Source organism: Barbus barbus (assembly GCF_936440315.1).
Source record: "Barbus barbus genome assembly, chromosome: 39".
NCBI lineage: Eukaryota > Metazoa > Chordata > Actinopteri > Cypriniformes > Cyprinidae > Barbus > Barbus barbus.
In genome coordinates, this window is record NC_136717.1 from 6,236,693 (window position 1) to 6,251,248 (window position 14,556).

The 14,556-nt window shown below is 38.1% G+C and overlaps 2 protein-coding genes across 2 annotated transcripts; both read left to right on the forward strand.

Annotated features, from left to right (window-relative positions):
* Positions 1-505: 505 nt before the first annotated feature.
* LOC306858870 (uncharacterized protein) lies at positions 506-4,237 on the forward strand. The gene is made up of 2 exons (XM_079399642.1): positions 506-563; positions 2,131-4,237. The coding sequence occupies exon 2, from the start codon at positions 2,133-2,135 to the stop codon at positions 4,152-4,154; it is 2,022 nt and encodes a 673-aa protein (XP_079255768.1). The 5' UTR covers positions 506-563; positions 2,131-2,132; the 3' UTR covers positions 4,155-4,237.
* LOC306858910 (uncharacterized protein) lies at positions 2,131-9,749 on the forward strand. The gene is made up of 18 exons (XM_079399710.1): positions 2,131-4,423; positions 4,530-4,583; positions 4,858-4,920; positions 5,046-5,099; positions 5,613-5,651; positions 5,991-6,038; positions 6,423-6,467; positions 6,608-6,667; positions 6,758-6,820; positions 6,916-6,966; positions 7,050-7,100; positions 7,184-7,234; positions 7,318-7,380; positions 7,627-7,659; positions 7,873-8,036; positions 8,949-9,013; positions 9,171-9,271; positions 9,430-9,749. The coding sequence occupies exons 1-18, from the start codon at positions 4,366-4,368 to the stop codon at positions 9,549-9,551; spliced, it is 1,185 nt and encodes a 394-aa protein (XP_079255836.1). The 5' UTR covers positions 2,131-4,365; the 3' UTR covers positions 9,552-9,749.
* The last annotated feature ends 4,807 nt before the right edge of the window (positions 9,750-14,556 follow it).

Below are 14,556 nucleotides of genomic sequence, written 5' to 3' on the forward strand. Positions count from 1 at the left end.
TTATATTTTTTATGTTATATAAGTAGCCTTCACTTAGCCTTGATTTAGCTCGACGTTATAGCGGTTATTTGTAGCCCACTTATAGTCAAAGATGATTAATTGTAGTTTTTGGCCAGGCAGCACATGACATATGGTATCCCGTCATGTTTGCAATATAAATTATATTTAAAACAGTTTACTGTCATTTCATAAAATAGTCTTATCTGTAGGCATTATTTAGCTCCGAAAAAAAGACATGTAACTTTTAGTCCACCCGACGACATATCGAGGCAATAATCGTAACAGCATTGTTTTAAAAAATTTCTGCCATACAACATAAACATTTTGCGATTTGACGGTCTTTAATTTTAAGTGAAATAAACATGCAATTACAATTCTCAACCGTTAGATGGCAATTAGCCCTATTCAGACATGAGCAATGTCAACGCGACATTTAAAAACACTTACCAGATCTCGCGATAGACATACCGCCATTTTAGTTTACCTGCCGCGATAGAGCATTGACAGGGCAACCAAGAAGAAAGGAACAGCGAGAAAAACGTTAAGAGTTTTACTTTGGACTTGTAAGTATCTGTGTTGTCTTACTGATATCACCTTAAATATTTTTTATCGTTAGAGGCCGTGCCACGTGGTTACATGAAAGGCAAGGGAGGTGATTTGCTTTGAAAGCATTTTTGTTATGCTTTATGAAGGTCTCTTTACATCATTTTAAGTGTAAAAGAACTGTAGCAGGGTTTTTCCTACATTGAATTTTTTTTGGCGTCCGCCAAAGCTTTGTTTGAGCAGTTATTGTATATTGTGACTGAAGCAGGCTACTGCGCTTTTTGCGAGCGTTCGCACTGGCGCGACCAGCATGTTGTCCAACTCATAAGCACTGCATACGAGAAACATCAGACGAAACCGCATGCTCGTTCGGGCACATAGACTGCCGCGTCCTATGTGCTTCAGGAGCTTTGTGTCTGCAGCAGTAAAAGATCTTATACTAACTTCCATGGTTTTGGCATCCAGTCTATTTTTGGCTGTGCTGCACGCGGTGAATTAAACTGACAGCGCATTGTTTGCAGTAAAATTGACTATGGATGGAAATGTACTAATTACACCAATTACATGCATGTAATTAAAGTCTACTGTTTTACAGTCAACACGCGTTTTTTGGCTAACGTTAGATATAAAAGGAAAAGTGCAGTTTTATATAAATAAGGCAATACTAGAGCACTCCTGGAGGTAGGAAAACAGTAAAATTTACTTAATTAGTTTAAATGTGAATGTCAATTAATGAGATTATGATTTGCTTTTATCACAGTACGATGTGATATTTCTTTTTTGCCATATGTCTGTTCTAGACACATTTTTCTACAAATTTAGCTTTTTGCTTTTAAAAGTACATTTATGTTTCCCAACTCAAGCTTAGTGCTCTACGGTTGTTGTTTTTCAGTTCATTCACGTACTTATGTATTTATTTAGTCATTTCTTTAGTATCTTCCAATTATTTAAGTTAGACTGGTGTGAGATGAAACTGTGAGTGAGATCTTGTAACAAGGTTCTACAGTGCTAATAAAAAGATGAGTTAAATGTTCATCTGCAGGCTGTGATATTTGTAAATACATAAATTGTGATGCCTTTGACATTTCTAATATACTTTGGTATCTGTTATGTTTTGTAAAATAATTTGTAATTCTCTTTCTGTACTGACATTAATTGTTTTTTTTGTTTTTTTTTATGAATAGGATAAGCGAGAATATTTAAAATGTATTGCTAATATTGGGCTTAATGATCACGTGGGTACTAGGGTACTCTTTTACTGTGTGGATGACCATGCCAGTCAGCCACCACCGAAGACCAATTTTGACCCAGGGGAAAATTGGGAATTATACAGATAAAAGTAGATTTCCAAATCAACTATTGCATTGTAATGCACTGTGGTGGCTGGATTATTTTTTTTCTTCTGGGTAAGTGAAAAAAAAAGTCAAAATTAAGGGGAAAAATGTAATTTTACAATCATTACAATGTTAATTACAATTAAAGCGCATATTTGAATACAAAATTTTATGATAATAGGCAGACATGTCATATGGGATAACAGTTACACATACTCAGTTATAATGTTACTTTTATTATCATATTTAACAGTTATGGATCCCAAATACCTACGAGAATGGCGTCGGCTGAGAAGCAGAGTTGATGCTCTTGCTGCATCAAATAGCAGTTTTGTTGACTACCCAGATTTGGATGTACAGTCACAAGGAGATGTGTCTGGGGAGGGTCCATCCACGCAAGATGTGTCTGGGCAGGGTGCAGCCAGGCAAGAGGATGTTTCTGGAGAGGGTTCATCCATTCAAGAGGATTTGTTTGAGGAGGGTCTTTCTTCAGAAGTAGGTGCTGAAGAGGGGCGAACAACTTGGGATTGTTCGGTTGCTCAGGATTCAGACTATGGATACAAGGAAACTGTTGATTCCAGTGAATCTGATACAGAGCTTGAATCTTCAGATTCAGATGATACACCATCATTACGCAAAGATTTGGCTGAATGGGCAACGACTACAGGTCAAACACATACTGCGCTAAATACGCTGCTTGGAATCTTACGGACACATGGACATATACTTCCAAAAGATAGTAGAACACTGCTAGCAACCCCAACAGGTTTTGAAATTAAGAATGTATGTGGTGGCCAGTACACATACTATGGTTTGGAGCCAGGAATTCAACATTACCTTTCCTTAAAACCCTCATTCACAGACAGTATAGACCTTATCATCAATATAGATGGTCTGCCAATATTCAAGTCCAGTAAAACACACTTTTGGCCTATTCTTGCCAAATTTGACGACTCTGAGCCATTTCTGGTTGCTCTTTATTATGGCAATAACAAGCCTGACCCTGTGCAAGACTATCTTTGTGATTTAATAGCAGAATTGCAGGTGCTTATGCAAAAAGGTGTCCAACACAAGACCACAGTGCACAAAGTTACACTGCGTGCATTTGTATGTGATGCTCCAGCAAGAGCATTTCTGAAGTGCATCAAAAGCCATAATGCCTTGCATGGATGTGAGCGTTGTCTGTCAGTGGCCACGTCAGTTGAGAGAAGGGTTGTCCACTTAAATAAAGTGCCTTGTGAGAAAATCACTAATGACAAATTTAGTCAGTTGCAGTATCCAAACCATCAGAAGGAACCTACACCTCTAGCCCAACTAGGAATCAATTGTGTCACACAGTTTCCCCTTGACCACATGCACCTAATTTTTCTTGGAGCTGTGAAAAGACTACTTACCTTTTTGTTGCGAGGCCCAGTAATTTGCAGGTTGCAAAAAGGACAGAGTGGACAAATAAGCCAGAAATTGCTACAGCTGAAAGGTTTGATGCCAGCTGAGTTTGCCAGGCAACCAAGATCTCTGACTGAACTTGATCGCTGGAAAGCAACCGAATTACGGCAGTTTCTGCTGTATACGGGACCACTTGTGTTGCAGGATGTTTTGTCTCAGGCCCATTATTATCACTTCCTGTCTTTAACAATTGGAATGTCTATTCTCTTGGATGAAAATGATGCCAGAAGAGGACACTACCTGGGCTATGGCCAAAGTCTACTGGAACATTTTGTGGATACCAGTTCTGAACTCTATGGTGAAACTTTCCCAACATATAACATCCACTCCATCAAACACATTGCTGATGATGTTTTAAACTTTCAGTGCTCCTTGAATGAGTTGTCGTGCTTTCCATTTGAGAACCACCTGCAGTCCATTAAAAAACTGGTGAGAAATAGCAGAAATCCAGTCGCTCAGGTCACGAAAAGATTGGCAGAAAAGGCAAACACCCAGGAACACACAAAGCTAAGGAGGCGCAAAATGTACTTCATATCAACCAAGGCACCAAATAACTGCTTCATGTTACAGACAGAACAGTTTGTGTTTGTGAGGGAAAAGTGGCAAAATGGAATGTTGGTTGTGGATATAATCGATCCAAACTTCACAAGGCCACTGTTTGATCTACCTTGTGAGTCAAAGCTGTTTAACATCGTGTATGTGGTGGACAGTGACCTCAGAAGATCAAAGAGGAAGCTGTTGGGGACAAAGGATTTGCATAAGAAGGCTGTGTGTTTACCACATGCAGAGGGAGTTGCCATATTCCCTCTTCTCCATGTGTTTAAGGGTTAACTGAAGGTTGGCCAGTTCACATTAATGGGTGGGAATACTGCCGGCATCATTTTATATGTCAACGCTTGTATGAGCGATGTATCTACCTTAAAAAAAAAAAAAAAAATCTAATGTCATTCTTGTACTTGATTACTGGTCAGGCTTTTTTTTTATTTTTTAGTGCGTGAATATCATGTAACAAATTTCTAATTTGTCCCTTACACAGACCATTATGTCACAAGGACTGAGACGAGCACCAAAACGGAAAGATTATGAAGACTATGTCCAAGGTAAGTATGATTTTCACATTTCAGTTTCCATTACTATTTTGTTGATGCATGTCTACATCTCAAAAGTCACTTGATAATACCATTGTCACTTTGCAATTTATTTTAGACATGAGCTCATCGGAGTCTTTGCTGCCCTCACCTCCACCAAAAAAGTGCAAGGGTACTTGTTTGTTTTTCTGTACAAGTATTTTACAGAATACATGCTATTACTTTTATAAGATTTTAACTAACTGTGCCATTGTAACCACCTCATTTGTTTTAGTGTAGTTAATGGAATGACATGGAAACATATGAACAGTAACAGTCAATGTTATGCACTGTTTGCCAGTCGGACTGATGTGGCTCTTCCGATGAATGCTTGTGGATAGGATATCTTTAAAAAACATAACCTTCTGGATAGAATCATCATTGTTTACATTCCTTTTATTTGATAGTTTCTAGTTTCCCCGTGCCACCCAACAAATATGATACAGCCTCCAAAGCTGACAAAGCATCAGGTAAATGTAACATCATGGTCATGTCCACATTAATGCTTTTTAATTGGCCTGTTTTTCTAAATAAATTATGTAACTGTTTAAAATAAAACTGAAGTGCTGATGGCAAAAAAACAAAATATTTTCAGCAACAAAACATATCAGTGGGAATAAACAGATGAAGCAGGTTTATTCAAAAATGGGTGAGTTCATTATTTCTTTGTAAACTAAGTGGTTATGGATGCTGGCCTTTTGAGTACTACTTTATTTATGTAACTACTTGTTTTGCCTTACGGTCAGCTGTATCTGTTATTGAGCAAGACAGACCTAAAGATTAGCTGCTTGTGTGTGTCGGTGCATGGCTGGCGTTGTTGTAATTGGGTGAATGACACTTAAGTATTTGTTTTATAAGATGGCCACAGAAAATGTTCTCCAATATTTTTTGTGTGTTTATCTAAAGATTATATTACTTTTGTTCTATTTTTTTATATATATAATATGGATTTATTTCATTGAAATTTTGTAGTGTTATTGTATAGTTTTTCTAATGTATAAACAGATTGTCATGAAATAGACTAATGTTTTTGGGGTAGTAAACTAAATTCGCTGGAATAACTTATGATTAACATTTATATGTACTTAATAATATTATTAATAGTAATACTTATTATTATTATTATTAATTTTTTTAATTCCCCCCCCCAAATTTCTATCAGATAACTTTTCTGAGGACCTTTTTGCAACACCACCTACCGGTAAGCCTAGCAAGTACACATACAAATACATAATGCGCTCAGATTATCATGTATTGTAAATGGCATTAACCTTTAAACCTGATTGCATATTATGCAAAGCATGATCATATGCACATTTATAATTACATTAACTTATTGAAATTTAGGTTCTCAGATGACTCCATTGGATACAACAAACTGCAAATTCTGTTTGCTTTATAACACTTTGCAGTAGGGTGTTGTTGACTTTGTATGCTTGTATGCACAAATGTGCTCTATTTTGGGTACAGTGACACTGAGGCCACATTTGCGATTTAATTTTAAGTTTTTTTTTTTTGTTGGTTGTTTCTTTTTTTGTAGGTACTCAACAAACACCACACCAGCTTCTGTCTCCAATCCTTGAGCAAAGTAAGGAAATATTAGAAATATAAAATTTTATATTGTGTGTTTATGTTGTGAGCATTCAAGTGGGTACAATCATGTAGCATAATTCACATTACATAAAATACACAATGCAACCATAGAAATTATTAAACAATTATGCATAATTATGTATTACCTAGTACATTTCAGGTATACATTCTACTCGCCAATATCAACAGTCATAGTTAAATCATTTTACTTTTTATAAAAATAAAAGGAGAATATTTGTACAATGTATTAAGTTCTTTAAGTTGTTATGAATGTAGTGGGCAAACCAGTGCAACACAACAGACATTTTGCTGCTGAAAAATGCCCTATTTCAGCAATAGTTTTACATTTTAATACATGTTGTTTTGCATTACTCTAAAGGCACTCCAACATCCCTGGACTCCACACAAATTGAAACACCCAAAAGTAAGATGTCCTTTTGAATTATTTTAATCTTTATTTTAATTAATTTAATTTAAATACTTTAAATACTTTTTTTTTTTTTTGGAGTACATCCAAACATTACTATTCTGTAGGTATTTCACATGCGAATATGCCTTTTTCAGGGACAAAGCAGGCATGTAGGACTCGTTTTTTAGAATTGCCAACCCTAACCTCAACCCCAGGTAATGTACAACTAAAACGGAAAGGCCAGGACTTGCATGTCTTTTAGTGGTGAAATAGTACAGTAGTAATATTTTCCAATATCATTATAGCTGCTGTGACTCAGCGCCAGTCAGCCCGTAGCCCGAGGACCCCACCGGGCAGAAATGTTCAAGGTTAGCATGGAGGTTTTTATTTATTTATTTTTAATATACTCTTCAAATTTACTTGTGAGTATTGTAAATAGTAATATCTTCATACTTCATCACAGCCTCTGTGACTCAGCGCCAGTCAGCCAGGACCCCACCGAACAGAAATCAAGGTTAGCATGGACGTGTTTTTTAAATACTCTTCCAATTTACTTGTGAGTATTGTAAATAGTAATATATTCATACTTCATCACAGCCTCTGTGACTCAGCGCCAGTCAGCCAGGACCCCACCGAACAGAAATCAAGGTTAGCATGGACGTGTTTTTTAAATACTCTTCCAATTTACTTGTGAGTATTGTAAATAGTAATATATTCATACTTCATCACAGCCTCTGTGACTCAGCGCCAGTCAGCCAGGACCCCACCGAACAGAAATCAAGGTTAGCATGGACGTGTTTTTTAGATACTCTTCCAATTTACTTGTGAGTATTGTAAATAGTAATATATTCATATGTCATCACAGGCTCTGTGACTCCATCCCAGTCGGCCCGCAGTCCCTGGACCCCGCTGGGCAGAAATCTTCAAGGTTAGCTTTGACACGCTATGCTTGTTAAGCTCAGTCAAGGAGTGTTACTGTAAATAAAATGTCCTGCACATGTGGAGATTTATTTGTTTACAATTTTAGAGTATGCATTTAAGGTAGCATTTTGTCTTTCAATGCTAGAGCAGAGTTTGTGTTTATAGTAAAAGTTATATGCCTTTGCCCCAATTAGTTTGAATCCTTTTTTTGGCTTATCTATTACAAGTTTATTACTCCCTTTTTTTTTTTCAGGAAAGCAAGACACATTTCCAATGTCGAACAAAAGTAAGTATCAATAGATTTATTAGATGATTATTGTATATTTTGAGTCATTATTGCAGGAATAAATAATGATTCTCCACATTAATTAATTTAATTTTGTAATGCAAACTTTTTATGGATTAATTTGAGTGCTTATACGTCAGTGTGGTAATTATTAACTTTTTAGTATTTTAGTTTAATTTTAGTTTTTGAAAGTAACAGTGCCTTTGTATTTAGGATTCCAAAGAAAGGTGCTGATGCAGCTCATGGAAATAAAGGAGGAGGTGCGGCGGATTGGGCAAAGGGTGGAACCAGAGTTCCACCTGTCTGCGTTGGCCACAGCGGATGAGTTCAAATTATTGGAAAGTCAGCTGGAAAGTGGGCAGACCCGGGCAGCGATGGTAAATCTCTCACCTTTTGATAAATTCCATCATTATGTTTATCTATAATATTACATTAATTACAGAACAATGGTGTTTTGCATACAGGGCATGCAAGTTATCAATTTACTGATTACTCCTTTTACAAGTAATCACATTACTATTCTGATTACTTAATTTCAAAAGTAATTAGTTAGTAGTTACATTATTTTTTTTCCCCCCATGAAATGTATGAAAATCCAGCATACATGCTCCTGATTAATATCTTACTTAAGCATCAACATTCACAAAACACTCTTATTTTTAATTAAAGCAAGTGGCTGCTGCATGCACAGTTTGATAAAGGGGCAGCATTTATAATGTCTAAAAGACAGCGCAGTTCATCACAATCTCATAAAGCTCTATTATAACAAAATAAATGTGTATAATCTCTGTAATTTGTGTCATAATGAGAGGATTCGTGAGCATGCATTTCCATACTGTAGTGCTCAGCTCTGCAAACAGGTGTTATACATACAGGTGTTCATATTCCTGTTTTGTGCAATACATATTTCTTTTTTGCGGTCGTCCTTTCCCGCGCACACGAGCGTCTACACACAACACACACACATGCTCAGTGTGCCCAACACCCTTTTTACCATCTTGATTTTAAAACACTGCATTCTGTCAGAAAAAAATGCGACTGTAACACATACTGACCTCGGCTTAGTAACAATATTGTTTTGAAAATTGTAACGCGTTAAAATACTGTTACTAAAAAAGTAATTAAATTACGGTAATGCATTACTAAATAACGCAATCCGCTGTAATGAGTTGAAAAAGATTAGTAATGGAAAATTTGCAGGTCAATCAGCATTAACATTTATGCTTGATAAACACTTGTAGACTGAAGCATATAATATTACCTGCCTGACATTGTCATGTGGTGTTTAGGTGTCAAAACTGTCAAAAATTGGAGGACGCACCATCAAAGACTGCACAAGAAAAATGTTGGACAGGTAAAGTGTATAAAATGTGCCACGTTAATCTAACATTGTGGTGACAATACTTGCGTCTTTTATATGGTCACAACAGTTAATAAAAAAACAGTGAAATAAAAAAAGCTTATTTTGTAATGTCATTCTATATCTGCCTCTTTTTTTTTAAATTTTCTAGAGTTTTGCAGAATTCGCTGATGTCCATGTTTAATATGAAGGGGGGTGGTACACTGCAGAAGGCAGCGTTTGAGAAGACGGCTCTGTTCTCTGTCATCATTGGTATGTTTATGCACATGTTTTCATGCAAACATTGCCTTGAGAGCTTATCTCTTTATGCTTAAAGCTTATGTTTTAATAATCTCACACTCAGACCTAGCAAACCCAAATATGTATTAAAAAAAGCTATTTCTCATGCATTTCTTTTTATTTCTTGGCAGATGGCGTGATGACCAACTTTCCAGCAGCTACAGAGATGGACATAAGGAGTGCTATGGGTGAACATTTCAAACAGGCACCAGGGAGAGCAGGGGGGGGTGGGTACAAAAGAAAAGATGACTAAAGGCTTTTTGGAATTGTTTTGTTGTTAAAAGTTAAAGTTGTTAAAATGTTGTTTGTAATTTGTATATAATTAATTTTATTTAAATTCTTTTTTTGATTTGCATACTTTCAAGCTGTCAATATTTAATTTTATGTATTTAAGTTTTCAGTGTTGTTGAAAATATTGCTTTTGCTAATAAAAGCTTAATTTGATTGAATCGATTGCCATTTATGAGAACCTGCTTTAAGGTGTGTTTTCGGTATTACTTTTTCTATTATCTGTATTTATGTAGTCATGCATTAGCTGCAAATATAATAGACGTCTATCCACATTCAATGAGACATACACTTGTAGTCGTTTAACAGCGGTCTAATTGATGACTAGTCTAATATTGAGATATGGTTAGACGGCTATTAAATTTTCACGGACAGCCCAAATAAAGACTTGTTATAGCCTAGACCTAAATTCACAGTCTTTTAGACATACACATGTAGTCGTTTAACAGCGGTCTAATTGATGACTAGTCTAATATTGAGATGGGTTTAGACGTCTATTAAATTTTCACTGACAGCCCAAATTCAGCCTGATTTTAGCCTAGACGCAGATTCACTGTCTATTAGACATTCAGGTGTATTCGTTTAATAGTGGTCTAATTTATGTCTAGTCTATTCTAGGGCTATGTTTAGACGTCTACTAAATTTTCACTGACAGCCCACTGACAACCTTATTTTAGCCTAGACGTCTGGGCTGTGTTTCAACGGCTAATATACGTTTTTTAGACCAAAAATTGCTTGCTGGGTAGGAGCTACTTTTTGCATTAAAATTCTTCATGAATACGGGCCCAGACCTTGATTTCCAAACGAAATGCAAAATTTACTTTTATCTGAAAAGAGGACTTTGGACCACTGAGCAACAGTCCAGGGCCCGTATTCATGAAAAATCTTAGTGCTAAGAGTTACTCCTAGCAACAAAATTCTAAGAAAATTCTTAGAAATGTGGGTGTGGGTTTCCTCTTAAAATGAAAGAAAAGATCCTAGTAAAGAAAAAAGTAATTCAGAAAGCATCTTAACCCTTAAAAGAGGTCTTAAGGTCCAAAATTGTTAGGAGTACGGACGAGGACTTTTAAGGGGCTTAAGAGTTTCTTTAGCAGCAGAGAAAATGGACGAAACATGAAGAGGGAGAAGAAATGTGTTGCACATTTGCACAGGCTGCAGTTGATCTTCGTGAGTCAAGCCACATCTCCGCTGATCTTCCAGAATCTCTTCTCGTCTCCGCTGGTCAGCCAGAGTCTCACCACGTCTCCGCTGGTCAGCCAGAGTCTCACCACGTCTCCGCTGAGTCAACTCCCAGAGACAGCGGCGACCACTATGTCTCCAGAGGTGGTGGCTGTTGCTGCAGAACCTCCGGAGGTAGTGGCGCTCGTTGCTGTGTTCCCCGAAGCGATGGTGCCTGCTGCAGTTTCTCCAGAGGTGGTGGCGCATACTGCAGAACATTTTGAAGCAGTGGTGCTCACTTCAGCTCCTTGTGTAGTGGTGGCGCCCAACAATACACTTCCAGCCCGTCATGTTATGGTCAAAAGAACAGTCTATGAATCCTTGCCCTGCCCTGTCACGGCTATGGAGGCCGTCTGTGAGCTCTCGTCCTGTCTGACCACTCTCAAGGAGGCCAATACTGAGTTGGTTGCCCTGTCTGTCACAACCCAGAAACCCTCCATTGAACCCTTAAACCAGCCTGTCATGAGCCCAGAGACTATGAATGCACCCCATGACTGTCATGTTAACTCTGTCACTGCCATAGAGACTATTTATTAACTGTCATTCTGTCCAGTTTCAATCAGCGAGCCCACTGATGAGCGTGTTCCCTGCCATGGTCCCTGAGACCGTGAATGCACTGCCTGTGTTGTCTGTCTCTGCTCTCCCTAAATCTCGGTCTCTGACATGGCTTCCTGCTCAGTCTGCTTCCCCGTATTGGTCTTCCGTTCCGTCTGCTCCGCCATGGTGGTCTTCTGCTCTGGTCTGGTGGTCTTCTGCTCTGCCGTGGAGATCTTCTGCTCCGTCCTGGTGGGCTCCAGTCCCATCCGCTCTGCCCTGGCTTCCTGCTCTGCCTCGGTCCCCGGCCACTCCACTTCCACATGGACCTGGCCCTCCATCCCTCCCACTGTTCTGCCTCCGCTCCACTGCCCTCCTGGATTCTATGTCACGAATCCTGGCCATGAACTTCCATTCGTTCACCACCAGAGGTCACCCGCTCACCACATGGACTATTGCACTACACTACACTACTGGCACTTCACCGTTGGACTACAGTTCCCATCATCCATTGCACTGATGACACACACAGCTGATTTCACTGATCAGACAATCACACACACTTTATAAGCCTTGGACTTCCTCTCTGTCAGGGCCGAGTATTGTATCGTGCATATCCTAGCGATAGCTATTCTACAGAGCCTCTCAGTTATAGCCTTGCCTTTTCTAGTGTTTTGTTTCTTGCCCGTGTTTCCTGGATTAACCCTTAGCCTTGTGTAACACCAAACCAGCAGAGGGAGCTCTCACCAGAGTACTGACTGCTTGCCACTCCGTCTGCTTCCTCTACTGCCACTTCCTGTTTGTTGCTTTATAAGCCAGAGACTGAGCACATGTCAAACTGTGAAGTATTGCCAGTTTACCTGCCTTACCAAGCGTTTACCATTGTCTTTCTCATTGCGTTGCTGTGTATAACTCTGCCTGTTGACCTTGACTCTGATTTCCTGGATTTGCCCCTCTGCCTTGTTTGCTCGTTTGGACTGATGTTTGTGTACGAACTCTTTGCCTGCCTACTGATTTCCGTCTTCTAGATTGCCCCTGTGTGTATCAACGGACTCAACTTTGATACTGGTATAGACCTCTTACCTGACTTCACGTTTCTGTTTGTTGATACCCCTTTTAATAAACTTCTGCGAATGGATTCTAACTCTGCCTCAGCACCATCATTACACCTTGCCGTTTGGACTCAGTTTGCACCTCTCTTGGACTACTGCTCGTGTACCTGGATTATCTCTCTACCTTGCCCTGTTGGATATTGTTTGCCGATCGTCGACCCACGCTTGCCCTAGGATTACTTTGTCTTGCTTGTCATCTTCCTCTTTGCCATTATATGAACCGTGCTTGTTTTGTGACCTTGCCTTTTAATAAAGCCTCGCAAATGGATCCGCACGTCTCACGTCTTGTTCGCCCCATAACATGACCACTAGCGTAGCCAGAAATATTTAAGTGGGTGGCCTACATAAAACTGTGTGGGCCAGGTGTGTAGCATATGAAAATGTCAAATTGCCAACAAAATAATAAAGCTCCAAGGTTCATTACACAGTACTTCTAAAGCATGCATTAACATTAGTAATTTGTTAATGTTAATTTAAAAATTTACTAACCAGACATTATTAAAATTAACATGTTAACAAATGTATTGCTAATGTTAGTTAATGCATTAACTAACATTAACTAAAGGAAGTTTATTACCTCAGTGTGAAACAATGGGGCTTCGCTGATGATTTCATAATCAAACCTCTCTGTCAGTTCACGCACATCGAGGACAGCAGAAATGTGCGCAGCTGCAAATTATGCAGTTTGTTGTGGCGACCAGGATCTAGCACAACGTTTATGTGTTTGTTTCCACAAAGGACGCATCTGTTTAGCGGTTCAAACACTGTACATATGCTAATATGATGTTTCAAAAGGTTCGGAAGTTTCCGATCAATAAATCCAGCACCTGCAGGTGGTCTGTTGGTTTTCATTTGTAGACGGTCTGCATTTATTGCTAAGATTTTTACTTTTTAAAGAATTGATCTGGCTTATGTTTGCTTCACTAGGTTATTTTCACATTTAACTTCACAAACGCGCACATTTTACTATTATATCCTTACGTCATAAACATAACATTGTGTTTGGGACTAACAGAAACGGACGAATCATCATTTTGACAAGTGTATGATGATATGCACCTATAGGAAGAGGGAAAACTAAGAAACGACCCGTAATTGACCAAGAAAACAAGCATTTAATATTTTTGATAAAGTTAGTGAAATAAGACGTTTATTCGTATCGTTTAATAAATATCAATTTGGAAAATTACAAACTTGTCATTGGGTGGGCCACTTTCATCTGCGTAGCTACGCGACTGCTTGTGACTGTCCCATTGACTGCCAAGTAAATAACACTGTCAAGGCCCTCAAAAGTATGAAAAATAGTCAAAATAGTCCATCTGCCATCAGTGGCTCAATCTGAACTTTATGAAGCGACGAGAATACTTTTTGTACGCAAAGAAAATAAAAATATCGACTTGATTCAACAATTTGTCTTCTCTGCGTCACCATAGCACAATTTTGAAGAATATCTGCTGGACGCAAACTGCGTATGCTCTTCTGTGCTCACTTCAAAAAAAATAAGGTGCCTAATCTCCGATAAATGAAGCCAACGATTAATCAGATGCAAATATAAATACAAAACCAGTCCTAAATGAAAGAAAAGAAGTTGAATCATGGACCACAAAACCAGTCTTAAGTGTCAATTTTTCCAAATTGAGATCTATACATCAACTGAAAGTTGAATAAATAAGCTTTCTATTGTTGTATGGTTTGTTGGGATAGGACAATATTTGGCCAAGATACAACTATTTACAATCTGGAATCTGAGGGTGCAAAAAAATCTAAATACTGAGAAAATCACCTTTAAAGTTGTTCAAGTTGATATAATTTACAAAATATCTTCATGGAACATGATCTTTACTTAATATCCTAATGATTTTTGGCATAAAAGAAAAATGGATCATTTTGACCCATACTATTTTTGGCTATTGCTACAAATATACACCCCAGAGACTTAAGACTGGTTTTGTGCTCCAGGGTCACATATAGCATAATGAGTTATTTATAAGCAATTTTTGTTTATAAATATGTATTATATGATATTTTAGGGGCCTTTTCCCTTGAATGCATATGCTGATCCACACTAATCCAGTCGGTGGCGGTAATGCACCAAAACACCAAAGA

Coding starts and splice junctions, on each gene's coding strand:
- LOC306858870 (XM_079399642.1), top strand. CDS start 2,133: ATGGATCCCAAATACCTACGAGAATGGCGTCGGCTGAGAAGCAGAGTT.
- LOC306858910 (XM_079399710.1), top strand. CDS start 4,366: ATGTCACAAGGACTGAGACGAGCACCAAAACGGAAAGATTATGAAGAC. Junction 4,424..4,529: donor TTATGAAGACTATGTCCAAG/GTAAGTATGATT, acceptor AATTTATTTTAG/ACATGAGCTCATCGGAGTCT. Junction 8,037..8,948: donor GGCAGACCCGGGCAGCGATG/GTAAATCTCTCA, acceptor TGTGGTGTTTAG/GTGTCAAAACTGTCAAAAAT.